This window comes from Procambarus clarkii, chromosome 29 (genome assembly GCF_040958095.1).
Source record: "Procambarus clarkii isolate CNS0578487 chromosome 29, FALCON_Pclarkii_2.0, whole genome shotgun sequence".
Lineage (NCBI taxonomy): Eukaryota > Metazoa > Arthropoda > Malacostraca > Decapoda > Cambaridae > Procambarus > Procambarus clarkii.
Genome location: NC_091178.1, coordinates 11,397,830 through 11,411,774, shown reverse-complemented (window position 1 = coordinate 11,411,774; position 13,945 = coordinate 11,397,830). Strand labels below are relative to the sequence as shown.

Below are 13,945 nucleotides of genomic sequence, written 5' to 3'. Positions count from 1 at the left end.
ATGGCAACGCAGGGCTGCGGAGGCTGGGTCGCCAATAAGGGCGCTTGTGTGAAAGATTGTATATGGCAACGCAGAGGGGCTGCTGAGACGGGGTCGCCAATGAGAGCACCTGTGTGAACGATTTTATATGGCAACGCAGAAGGGCAGCGGAAGCTGGGTCGCCAATGAGGCGCGTGTGTGAAAGATTTTATATGGCAACGCAGAAGGGCTGCGGAAGCTGGGTCGCCAATGAGGCGCGTGTGTGAAAGTTTATGTATGGCAACGCAGAAGGGCGATGAGGCTGGGTCGTCAATGAGGGAGCCTGTGTGAAAGATTGTATATGGCAATGCCGAAGGCTGCTGAGGCGGGGTCCCTAATGAGGGGCGCCTGTGTGCAAGATTGTATATGGCAACACAAGGGCTGCGGAGGCTGGGTCGCCAATGAGGGTGCCTGTGTGAAAGATTGTATATGGCAACACAGAAGGGCTGCTAAGGCTGGGTCCCTAATGAGGGCGCGTGTGTGAAAGATTGTGTATGGCAACGCAGAGAGGCTGCTGAGACGGGGTCGCCAATGAAAGCGCCTGTGTGAAAAACTATGGCAACGCAGAAGGGCTGCAGAGGCTGGGTGCCCAGTGAGGGCTCCTGTGTGAGACTGTATGGCAATGCAGGGCTGCGGAGGCTGGGTCGCCAATGAGGGCGCCTGTGTGAGCGATTGTGTATGGCAACACAGAAGGGGTGCGGTGGCTGGGTCGCCAATGAGGGCGCCTATGTGAACGATTGTGTATGGCAACACAGAAGGGCTGCAGAAGCTGGGTCGCCAATAAGGGCGCTTGTGTGAAAGGTTGTATATGGCAACGCAGAGGGGCTGCTGAGGCTGGGTCGCCAAAGAGGCGCTTGTGAAAAAGGTTGTATATGGCAACGTAGAAGGGCTGATGAAACGTGGTCGCCAATGGGGGCGCCTGTGTGGAAGATTGTGTATGGCAACGCAGAAGGGCTGCAGAAGCTGGGTCGCCAATAAGAACGCTTGTGTGAAAGGTTGTATATGGCAACGCAGAGGGGCTGCTGAGGCTGGGTCGCCAAAGAGGCGCTTGTGAAAAAGATTGTATATGGCAACGTAGAAGGGCTGATGAAACGTATATGGCAACGTAGAAGGGCTGATGAAACGTGGTCGCCAATGAGGGCGCCTGTGTGCAAGTTTGGATATGGCAACGCAGAAGGGCTGCTGTGACTTGGTCGCCAATGAAAGCGCCTGTGTGAAAGATTGTGTATGGCAACGCAGAAGAGCTGCGGAGGCTGGGTGGCCAATGAGGGCGCCTGTGTGAGATTGTGTATGGCAACGCAGGGCTGCGGAGGCTGGGTCGCCAATGAGGGCGCCTGTGTGCAAACTTGTATATGGAAACGAAGAAGGCTTGCTGAGATGGGGTCGTCAATGAGGGAGCCTGTGTGAAAGATTGTATATGGCAATGCCGAAGGCTGCTGAGGCGGAGTCCCTAATGAGGGGCGCCTGTGTGCAAGATTGTATATGGCAACGCAGAAGGGCTGCTGAGGCTGAGTCGCCAATGAGGGCACCTGTGTGAAAGATTGTATATGGCAACGCAGAAGGGCTGCTGAGACGGGCTCGCCAATGAGGGCACCTGTATGAAAGATTTTATATGGCAACGCAGAAGGGCTGCGGACGCTGGATCGCCAATGAGGCTCTTGTGTAAAGGTTGTATATGGCAATGTTGAAGGGCTGATGGGACATGGTCGCCAATGAGGGCGCCCGTGTGCAAGTTTGGATATGGCAACGCAGAAGGGCTGCTGAGACGGGGTCGCCAATGAGGGCGCCTGTGTGAAAGATTGTATATGGCAACGCAGAGGGGCTGCTGAGACGAAAGATTGTATATGGCAATGCAGAAGGGCTGCTGAGGCTGAGTCGCCAATGAGGGCGCCTGTGTGCAAGATTGTATATGGCAACGCATTAGGGCTGCAGAGACAGGGTTGCCTAAGTGAAAGATTGCATATGGCAACGCAGAAGGGCTGCTGAGGCTGGGTCGCCAATGTAGGCGCCTGTGAAAGATTGTATGGCAATGCCGAAGGGTTGCTGAGGCTGGGTCGTCAATGAGGGCGCCTGTGTGCAAGATTGTATATGGCAACGCGGAAGGGCTGCTGAGGTGGGGTCCCCAATGAGGGCACCAGTGTGAAAGATTGTATATGGCAACGCAGGAGGACTGATGAGGCTGGGTCGCCAATGAGGGCGCCTGTGTAAAAGATTGTGTATGGTAATACGGAAGGGTTGCTAAGGCTGGGTGGCCCATGAGGGCACCTGTGTGAAGTGTAAGGCAACGCAGAGAGGCTGCTGAGACGGGGTCACCAATGATGGCACCTATGTGAAAGATTGTATATGGCAACACAGAAGTGTTGCTGAGGCATGGTCGCCAATGGGAAAAGCAAAGTAAGTTCATGGTTAGGTTTGAGACGTGTAGGGTTTGTTAGTAGATTCCATCTACACTGAAAATAGATGTGGAATGACAACGAAGGACTGTCTTGTAGAGCAGATCGAGGTTCCAAGTCCTCACTACAAAGTATATTACTGTTTGGACATCTGGATAATGTGAAAGGTACACTTCGTGTGGCTTCTACGGGTTAGAAAGGCTTCATAAACCACGCTAACTACTCTTTAAGCAATTGATTTTAGTGCAAACCTTAAAGTTCATGTAAAGTTGTAAAATACGAAATGTCCTAACTGATGCTAATCCTTCCAACCCTAACCTTTTCTTTTGATAATTACTTTCTTTCCAACCCTAAACTTGTCCATCCTAACCCTAATCTAATGAAACCTTACCATCTCGGTCCTAACCTGTGTCGTATGGCACAAAACATATTTTCGTCCCTTGGTGAGTTTTTGTTCGACGTGTCAACTCTGATGAGATTATCCGATGTGACATGGCTCACCAATCTTCCATGATGAGCTTTTGTTCGATGTGGCAACTCTGATGACGTTGTCCAGTGTGACATGGCTCGCCAAACCTAATCCTTACATTATAGTAACCCTACACACACCTTACTAAACTTGTGATTAGCATCATTTAGACAAATTTAACCTATTTAGTTACGAGAGATGAGTCTGGAGCGTGGAAGTGTGGTTCAGGGGCCCCCTTTACTAATTGTTGTTTGGTCTTTGGGAGCAAAAGAAGAACGGAAGCGAAGTGGAAAGCAGAATCGACTGAGGTGGCTAGAAGCAAGGGAAAGGTAGAGCAGATGCCCAAAGGTTGAGAGGCCGAGCAAGGCTCGAATGCAAAGGCGCAGATCTAAGAGGAGGGCGGGGGGACTAAAAATGGTTTAAGTGGTAAACCGGATAAGACCACTGGAAGGTTCTTAACAGAGCTAGAGTGGCAGGTCAGAGAAAGTTCCATCATTATGGAATCCGAGGCCATACCTTTGAACTATTTCCAATCCTATCACTGATAGACACCCAATGTGCAGCCATCAATGATATAACCTCTCCCATTACCAATAACCGTTGGAGTGCCACAGGGCAGCATCTTGGGATCTATTTCTTATATACATCAATGATCTGCCTAATGTCACTGGTGTTGTGTGTTGCTGAGGAAGTCTTGGTTGTAGGGTTGATATAAAGCCATTGCTTGGTTACTGACTTTAATACTTAAAACTGATACATGACTAGCAGCTTCCACGTTGGTGGGCGTCCTGTACGCTTTCTTGTTTACCTCTCCACTGGCGTCTGAGCCGTAGCACATACAAACGGATTTCGCTTTGATGTCCATAGGGAATGGAAAGGATGGGGGAGGTAGAGGGATGAGGAGCTGAAATTCAGGAAGAGGATGCGGGTGTAGAGAGAGAGGAGGTTTGAAAGTTCGGTGGCCTGTCCACCATGGGTTGACATTTTTGTATGTGTTGTTTGTTTGCGTATGTGTTATGTTGGGTTGTCAGTACATTGGCTGGGGGGGCTAGTGTTTGTGACCTTGTTGGTGTCCTAAAGCACTAGAGCCGATGGAGTTGGCTGAAGGAGGCTAATCTTAGAAACATCAGGGTAGTTACACTTCTGATGCCATGACAAATGTTTTTTTTTTGTAGGTGTTTTATTTATTTTTTATTTTTTATTATTTATTTTTTATTTTTTATTATTTATTTTTTTATTTTTTTTTCTTCTTTATTCTTCATTTGGTGTAGATCGGGTCCGGGATGGGCCACTCATCTGGGTCGTCTGGCAGGCCGCTTAGTATGATACCGTTTTCTATGAACATGACATCCCTCCTTTTCTTTGAAAAGAATGAATACGGGATGTCTACCATACTTGTAGCACAAAGCAAAGTTATTAACACAAAGTAAGTTATTAACTTATCAAGAGATATTGCATACATTTAACATTAATTAAGCACACAAAGAATTTAAACAACTTAATCTTTACCACACAGGATTTCAATGTTAAAATTACACATGCAATGTTAAACAAAAATGAAAGAAACTGTAATACAAAGTTACAAAATATTGAATAATATTAAATTTAGTTTAGCATAACAAGTAAATACAAGTAAATATTATGTATTACATAGGAACACAATTAATCATTAAATGGCGTAGGGCGTTTAACATGACGTTTAGGACGAGAGTCCTTAAATACAATTACGGCAACGCAGAATGGTTGGTGAGGCTAGGTCGCCAATGTGGGCAGGTGTGTGAATGACAGCAGCCTCAGGCAACACAGAATGGTTGCTGAGGCTGGGTCGCAAATAAGGGCCCCCTTGTGAATCACTGCAACTGGCAACACAAAAGTGCTGCTGAGTTTGGGTCGCCAATGAGGGGACCTGTGTGAAAGATTGTAACTGGCAACGCAGGTCTGCTGAGGCTGGATTACTACCAGTAAGGGTGCTCGACTCATTTTTTTCTCTTACTTTTTCTTTTCCTTTCCCATTTCAACCACTTGAGCAGGACGGTAGAGCAATGGTCTCGCTTCATGCAGGTCGGCGTTCAATCCCCGACCGTCCAAGTGGTTGGGCACCATTCCTTTCCCACCCCGTCCCATCCCCAATTCCTTATCCTGACCCCTCTTCCAAGTGCTATATATTCCTAATGGCTTGGTGCTTTCACCCCATGGTTCCATTCCATTCCAGTTTCCTTTCCAATACCCCCCTTGCCACTCCTTGTGGGTGGTCTACAGCATATCATCAGCAGCTTGCTGTTGGTGAGGATTTCTCGTGGTAACCTCGTTATCACCTGAAATGCCGAAGTACTCTGACATAAAGTATAGATTTCTTTGAATAAGAAATTTATACATATTGCCAGGTTCGTAGTTTAGGGTGCTACGCAACAAAGGACATCCTTATTGAAGATTTTCTTTTTAAGGGATTTCTTCATGAAGGGTTTCCTTTGGACGACTTGCCCTGGCCCAGCCCGTAGTCACAGACCTCACCGTGGTGGGCTGGTGAACATGGAATGGAATATTCTTCCTCCTTAAAAGCGGTGGAATTCATCATCCCCAAGTTTGTTATATCATAATTTTGTAATAACGTATAACCAAACAATACAGTTCTGTGCAGTAAATTTGTCAATATTTACAGTACATTTTCTTTGATTTGAGCTACGTATCATACTACAAGTCAGAATTTGTTCATTATTTATCATGGTTATCCTTTACCCGAATTCTATTCCATGGCCAACATGTGACATATATATATATATATATATATATATATATATATATATATATATATATATATATATATATATATATATATATATATATAATAATATATATATATATATAATAATATATATATATATATAATAATATATATATATATATATATATAATAATATATATATATATATATATATATATAATAATATATATATATATATATATATATATATATATATATATATATATATATATATATATATATTTTATAATTAATATGCACCATCTTGTAGGATAGTCATACACGGAATTAAATTTAAAAAAATGCATGCAAATCATTTAATATATAATAACATTAATTTATATACCAGAACAAACTTATTTTTAATGTATGAGGCATAAATAGATGAATGAGTCTTAATGAACGGTCGCTACTTTAACGAGCTTGTCCTGATGATGTGTTGTTAAAAAAATACCTTTACTTCACAATTAAAGTAAAAGAAGCGCAGGAGGAATGTAATTAAATCGAGTAGAGGAATGGAGAATAAATTCAGTTGTGTGAGTTAATACATTTTATGGATATTCTTTTGTCTAGGACTTTGAGCCCATTCATAAGTTGTCAGTTTCTCCAGCTAAGCTCGTCGTGGGGGCCATCCATTCCGTTGTTGCCTAACCTCCACAGTGTAAACTCAATGACCGAGCAACGTGCTTGCGTCTACATTAGAGACATTTAGAATGCAATCTTAAGCTCTTAAACCGTTTGTTTATCCTACCCAACACCAATTGAGCAGCTACAGGAGCATGGATGAGCCACCGTCAGCATCTTGAGAAGGAAAACCACACCAGGAAAACTAGACCGTATTTTAGGACACCCCGAGGCAAGTTGTATACACGTGGGAGAGAGTATTTTCATGCGTCTTGCTGCTGCTGGTCCTGGACCCTTGTGGCTAGGTTTGGCTTGGTGTCTGTGCGAATAACTACCGCGGGAGGTGATTTAAAGACACCACAATACTTTATTGACTAATCAGTAAATATTCTAGAGTCTAGAACATCAGGATTAAAGTAAATTCGAAAGTATACACATAGAGAAGCAGGATACACGAACCATTCGAACGGTGTTTGTCGCGGTGGAGCTTCATGTTTCTACGCTATAATGCATGCTACGAGAAACTGACGCCGTGGCGAAATATTAATGCTAGTGTGAATGTTTTATAACATACGATGGAGATAAAATCTTAATATTCATGGTGAAATTTATCTTTCAAACTACATCAATTTGTGTGACAACAGGTATGAACAGATGACTGCCACACCCGCCTGGGTTACATGGGTCGTTACTTTAACAATTCAAATGAATAAATGCATATTATATACCATCCTTTGCCATAAATAATATACATTTTATGAAGGGTTATAATAGATTGAACACAATGAGCTCAGAATTGGAAAATAGGTAACTAAAGTTATCCTGCCGGAGACACTGAAGTGTATTACTACCAGAGGGTACACAATGCAGAGAGTGCGCTGTCGCCATCCCCGCCCTCCTGCATGCTGGCAGGTGGGTGTGCTGACGTGCCTGGTGCTGTGGGCGGTGCTGGGTGTGGTTCAGGAGGACAAGGTGCCCATGGTGAGACAGGAGAGTTACCTGCAGGCAGCGGGGCGTGACTCTATGAACCCCAAGCTCCCTCTCTCGCCATCCACTCCTAAGGTCGACTACCCCGAGGGCCAGGTAATAATCTCACCACATTTTCCACTATTTTCTTTTATTGACTATTTAATCAAAATATTTAATGTTGTTGATCCCTCATTATACTAGTTTAGCTAATGAACTGTATGTCGTGCTTTAACTTTTACCCCTCCTGTAGATCCTGTTCCTCTTCATCACCTTCCTCTTTCTGTCCGTTTGTCTCGCTTACAAGATTCTCTTTCGGTTCGTATTACCAATGTTTCTCCACGTATTGTTCTGTCCTTGCCCCCGTGGAGGGTCTCTTCCCAAATTTTGTACTTCCCTGACCCGCATCACTAAAGCTTTTACCCCTCCTACGGTTCTGAGACGCCTTTTCCTTGAGCACATTTCTTCACACTCCCACTCCTTTTCCATCTTCACCCATGGGTCTAAGTTTGCTGACGGTGTGGGCTACTCTGTTGTTTTTCCTGACCACACTTATATGTGTCGCCTCCCTCCGGAGGCTAGCATTTTCACAGCAGAACTTTATGCTATTCTCTATGCTCTTCGTCTCCTGCTTTCTCGTTGTCAGTCCTCCTTTGTAGTGGTAGTTGACTCTCGTAGTGCTCTCATGGCTTTGGGGTCCTTTAATCCGGTCCACCCGGTGGTCCTCAAGATTCAACATTGGCTGTTTCTTATCTCCAGCAAATTTATGTCGGTAGAGTTTTGCTGTGTTCCGAGCCATATTGGTGTCTTTAAATGAGCGTGCGGATGCTGCCGCTAAGAAAGCTATCCACATTTGTCCCATCTCTCGTAAAGGTATTCCTTTTTCCGACTTTTACTCAGTTATTCATTCCTCCATCCTTGCCCGTTAGCAGGTTTGTTGGTCTTCTGTTACTGGTAACAAACTACGTGCTCTTAAGAGTCGTGTGTCCCTGTAACCTTCCTCCTACCACCGTAACCGGCTATGGGAAACGGCTCTGGCTAAGTTACGTATTGACCATGCACGTTTAACTCAGTCACTTAATGGAGCGCCGCCCTGCTGCTTATTGTCCAAATTGCATTGTCCCTCTTACGGTCGTGCACATTCTTGTTGAATGTCCTGACTTCCAGGACGAGCGTGTGTCTTGCTTTCCGACCGTCCCTCGCGGTCAATTGTCCCTCGATAGAATTCTTGATGACTCTGATACTTTTGATATCGTTCTCCTTATATGTTCTCGTATTGGCATCCTTGGTGTTATTTAGCGCCCTATGATTACTCCGCACATTTGGTGGTGCTACATAGCCTTACCGGTTTGGTGCCTTCCTTTGATAATTACTTACTATTTACTTGGATGCACAGCCTCACATATAATGGATAAATTTTTGACAACGGTACTAGTAGTGATTAATTAATAAAATACAGGAAATTTAAAATATTGCACATAATCTTTTGCTGTTGTTTATGTAGCTTATATAATTACATAAGCTACATATGACTATGACTAGCCATTAATTATATCGGTCTCTCTTCGCTGGAAAAATCAGAGATCAAGGCGGTAGTTAATTCTTGTGTAGTTAAAATCCACTAATATTATTAGATCTAAAACGTTTTCAATTGATTTGTTATTCACTTATATTTCTTGAGATCTTTGCCACCTCATCCCTTTCTTTAATACAGTAATTGTTTCTCCGTTCCAAAAATTGATGCAGGACGACACTGAAGACCCACAGTGGACTCCAAGAAGACTGCAGCAGCTGCTGGAGGAACCGACGACTACCTGCCGGCGACTGACCAACCTCGGGGGAAGTATCTTGTGTGAGGACTGTCAGACCTGTCTCATGGACGGCAACAAGTACATTTGCTTTGATCCCGATGTGAGGTGTGTGCCTTTTTCCAGCTTGTCTGCTGCACGTGAGGGTTATTACGAGTAAATCCACATTTGTCTTTTTCTGATACAAAAATATTCAACGCTCTCATAAAATCATCCATGTACATCGTCTTTATAATAATAATAATAATAATATTTATTCAGTTATAATTTATGTGAATATATATACTCAGGCTTGTCCTCGCCATCACTGTATTAACAAAGTACCAATACACATTAGTTAAGTTAAGTGAGAAGGTGACGGAGGCCAAGACCGTCAGTAGTTTCAAAGCGTTATATGACAAAGAGTGCTGGGAAGACGGGACACCACGAGCGTAGCTCTCATCCTGTAACTACACTTAGGTAATCACATTAATCAGCCGACGCAAATTATGCATATTGTCTTTATACAGTACTTCTTTTTTTCACATGTTAATGCGTTTTTCTTTGTCAAATTCACTGCTTGTAGCCATTAACTATAAAACGACCTTCGCTCCATCACATTTTCATTAAATTGTATTTATCTGTCATTTTATTCAAAACCACATTCTGACTGTTCAGCATTCAAAATTAGCCATGGAAAGAAAACACATAAATAACTGAACCCATTATGTCTCCCTGTAACCTATTCCATTACTACCTACGGTATGGGTATGAGGTGTATAGTATATTTACAGAATCAAAGGAAAGCAATGTCATTGATAGTAAACTAAACAATATCCATGTATAATCTTGAAAGAATGAATTATATAATCCCCCTGATGTGATTTTTGTCAAATTAACAAGCCATGAAGAACAAAATTAACAATTTCATGGCCAGTTCTTGAACAGTTAGTTTTGAGTAAACGTTAAGACCAGATATCAGGTCATAAGCCATTAGAAAGCCTGTAGACTATTAATAGTGCTTTCCAGCCACCATGTGGGTGGCTGGAAACTACCTTTTGTCAAGAGCAAGCGGCAACAGGAACCTCATTCTGTGGGCACTGGCCACAGATCAGCATTTTGGTGGACCTAAGAATTTGGAGAGGAAGTAATTGGTTGTCAAGTTTAGAATGAACATGATTTGCGTTCCAAACAATAGGGGGGCGGGTTTATGTCATGGTTAATAAGTGCTCCTAGGAATGTGAACTAGTCAAATGTTGGCAAACCTGTGGGAGTGTGGGACGAGTTTGGTAATAGTTAATAAGAATAGGATTACTGCTAGTGGAGACACCTAGGTAATTTCTGAAGCGTCAGTAAAGTACCCTTGCATGTCCTATTAATTGGCTTATATTGAGATGTTAATGGTAGAAAGTTTTACAATGATTAATGTGATGTTCATAAGTTTACACCTTTGATTTTAAACATTCCTCTGCTTTTATTTCTCCAATTAATTCATTTGTGTGTTAATATATTTGTAGCTAGTTGCATTAATTAATGATTTCCCCTGTCACTATCCCTCCCATTGATTTAATTTACCAAGTTAAATAAAATGGGTAGTATTTGTCTAATGAGTAAGGAAGGACACCAATGAATTAGTCCTGGATGTCCAGTACTGGTTATAATTGGCAAGTGGATGTGCTATGCAAGTAATTTATATATAGTATTGTGTATTGCAGTAGATAAAGTAAAATTGATTTGATATTCAGAAATACATTGAGAAGAGTATGGAATCTGACAGACTGATTAAATGAGTAATTCTTAGGTGCGGTCTACAATTAGATTCTTGTTTTAATGAGTGGGTTAGGGTACTGAGAATTATTTGAAATCAAAGAGAGGAAGAGATCTTCAGTGATTTAGCCATATTGAATTATTGTAATTGATTTGGTTACAAGGAGTAGGTCGTTCGTTAACCGAAATTAAAAGTGTTTCATGAAGCCGTAGTGCAACAATAGGTAATTCATCACTGGGATTTACAAGACAAAATCATTTCCGGATATCACAGTGGCGGCGTCGGCCCATAGGGGGAGGAGGTCGTGCATGGGAAATACTGTCCCGCTGGTGTTGCCTACCCGAGGAGAGGCTCATGTATGGGTAATACTCTTCCACTAGCGTCGTCGGCTCGTGGGAGGGTGCATTGGGGAACTCTGAAGCTGGATCAATCATGCTATGAAAGTATAGACGTCGCCTCGTCTGCAATGATACGGTTACTACTACTACTAATGTTAGGATAAATGATGATACTTTTAGACTAAATACTACATATAATATACAAAAACGGAAGGAAGATGCATCTCATCTTGACTGGTCTACGACTCTTTGGTCTCCTTGTTTCCTTTGAACAGTCCGGTGCCTGGAGACTGCCTGGTGTATTCCTTTGGCGTGGGGGGCGAGATGTCGTGGGATGCGGCCATGAGACACCTCAACTGCTCTGTCTTCGCCTTCGATATGACCCTCGTGGGCTGGGGCAACAATATGGTCTTCGAAGGCCTCCACTTCTTGGACCTCGGCCTTGGTAGCTTCAACTCTGATGTTAGTATTCTACGTATTCTTACCTAGCTGTGTATGTGGAAATGAACTCCAGTTCATACACCAGGTTTGTGTGGGTTTTTTTCTGCTATCTGGTGCATGACTCTTTCTCTAGTTAGTGCCTTATGCCAACTTTTCAAGACATGAATGACGTCAGCCTCCACTTCCTCATCGTTTTGCTCACCCCACTTCCTCACTAACCGTAAACTGAAGAAATATTTCCGTATGCTTCTTTGAATCAGATTCCAGTGTTCGTCAGTTTGTTCCAGATCTCTTGACACTTATTCTAAACACCGTCCTTGTCAACTTTGATTATCTTGTAAGTTGCAATCATGTCTATAGTTCTCTTTCTAGTGAAGTGAGATTCAAATTTTCCTAACCTATGAACAAATCCATAAGGGCCTTTGTGGATAAGTTCATTTGATATATCACGTTATTGTGATATTTGTGTGTATTCCTAACCTATCCTCATTTCCCAGTTCTCACATTTTCACTGCCAGCCTTGTGGCCAATCCTTTGGTCTCAAAATACAAATAAAAATTGCGTGTATAATGAGGGGATGGGGGTCCACACTGATGCTGCATATTCTGCTACACGTCTCACGTGGGTAGTATACAATCTTCTGAATGTGTATGTATGTGTGTGAGAAATTTCTCGATTTCTTATTCATTAATTTTGAATGTTTTTCTTTTTAATTTAAAATTTTATGGATAATGCTTCCTTAACCCTGGGTTACAGTTTAGTACATATTTTAATCGGATATTTATAAGCAACAAGTATGGTGTTACTACTTGAATATTAACAGTTAAGATGAAAGGTATGAATATAATGTTTGTTTTGGCTACAGTCAGAATTTTGATATTTGAATTAAGAAGAAGGATGGGTCAATAAGAAAAAGATGATGAATAATAAGAATAACAACAGTTTTGACCCAACAGGACACAATTAACATGACAGCAGCTGACGGCAATGGTAAAAACTGGACATCGAGAAAGGCGCACTTTCGGTCATTGGAGTCCATCAGGGATATCTTGGGACACAAGAACCGGCCAATCGATGTTCTCAAGATGGACATAGAGTTTATGGAGTGGAGGGTGTTGGCGGACCTCCTCAGCCACCCTGACAAGTTCCGGGCTCTGCAGGACGTTAGACAGATAGCCCTTGAGGTTAGTTCTCAGCTATCATCACTTTAAGCTTCACCACTGAACTTCTTGTACTGTAGTAATAATAATAATAATGCACAAAGAAATCACATTAACGTGATGTATCGGTGAGAAAATCGGCAGGAACCAACTATTGGTCTAAGGCATTTGCTTGGGAGTACACAGCATAGGTTCGAGTCCTCCTAATGGCTCCTACTGATTTATGTATTATATAGCGTCACTGCATTAATAAAATGCATTTACAAATATTTTATTTGGAGTTTATTAGAATTTGTTTTTATAATTTTGTTCTATAAAGTTAGCTATTTTAATGGGCTAAATGTATTGATAGGTGTATATTCCCAACCAAGATTGATTAACAAGTGCCTTAGCTAAGAATGTGTTCATGGTTCCTGCCCTGACCAGATACATTTGGACGGGCTGAGGAACTCTACAGGTACGGAGCGCGTAGTGGAAGCCAGGAAGGTGGAGGCGGTGCTGGAGGGCCTCCACACTCGAGGCTTCCACCTCGCCCACACCCAGCTGAACGTCGCTCAACAGGTACTCTCGGGATAATTAACACTTACAACGACAGACATTCACAGAGTTAACATTTAAAGCATAACCAAGCAGCACTTCTGGTAATAATATCAATTAATATTATGCAGGCGATGAGTCAAAATAACGTGGCTGAAGTAGTTTGACCAGACCACACACTAGAAGGTGAAGGGACGACGACGTTTCGGTCCGTACTGGACCATTCTCAAGTCGATTGTGAATGGAATGGACACAATCGACTTGAGAATGGTTCAGGACGGACCGAAACATCGTCGTCCCTTCACCTTCTAATGTGTGATCTGGTCAATCAAATAAATATTATGTAATAGTAATCCAAGATGTAAACTAGTTCTGTTATCTGATAATTAGGTCGATGGGGCATGTTAGGCTAACAACACGTGGTGTGCTCCGGCAGGTTCATGCAGAGGTGCGAGGCCAGGTCTTGCCCCTTTACCGAGAATCGCTCTTTCTTCGTCGACCGTGATGGTGCCATGCATAGTCTTCCCGGCTTGGTGTCTTCTTAACTTCCAATAATATTTACTCGCGACCGTGACTACCAACCAGGTGTAATGCTGCTCATCGTGTGTGAATCATAACTTCTTTTTGTTTCCATGTGCCTGTCCATTAATGTACAATCCTAACAAATAAATCTCCAAAAACTA

General features: G+C 42.7%; 1 protein-coding gene across 1 annotated transcript; it reads left to right on the top strand.

Annotated features, from left to right (window-relative positions):
- Positions 1–5,869: 5,869 nt before the first annotated feature.
- LOC123765062 (uncharacterized) lies at positions 5,870–13,945 on the top strand. Its single transcript, XM_045753477.2, has 6 exons — positions 5,870–7,348; positions 8,978–9,147; positions 11,400–11,586; positions 12,522–12,749; positions 13,152–13,286; positions 13,699–13,945. Exons 1-6 carry the CDS (start codon positions 7,130–7,132, stop codon positions 13,765–13,767), a joined length of 1,008 nt encoding a protein of 335 aa, XP_045609433.1. The 5' UTR covers positions 5,870–7,129; the 3' UTR covers positions 13,768–13,945.

Coding starts and splice junctions, on each gene's coding strand:
- LOC123765062 (XM_045753477.2), top strand. CDS start 7,130: ATGCAGAGAGTGCGCTGTCGCCATCCCCGCCCTCCTGCATGCTGGCAG. Junction 7,349..8,977: donor TCGACTACCCCGAGGGCCAG/GTAATAATCTCA, acceptor AAATTGATGCAG/GACGACACTGAAGACCCACA. Junction 9,148..11,399: donor TGCTTTGATCCCGATGTGAG/GTGTGTGCCTTT, acceptor TCCTTTGAACAG/TCCGGTGCCTGGAGACTGCC.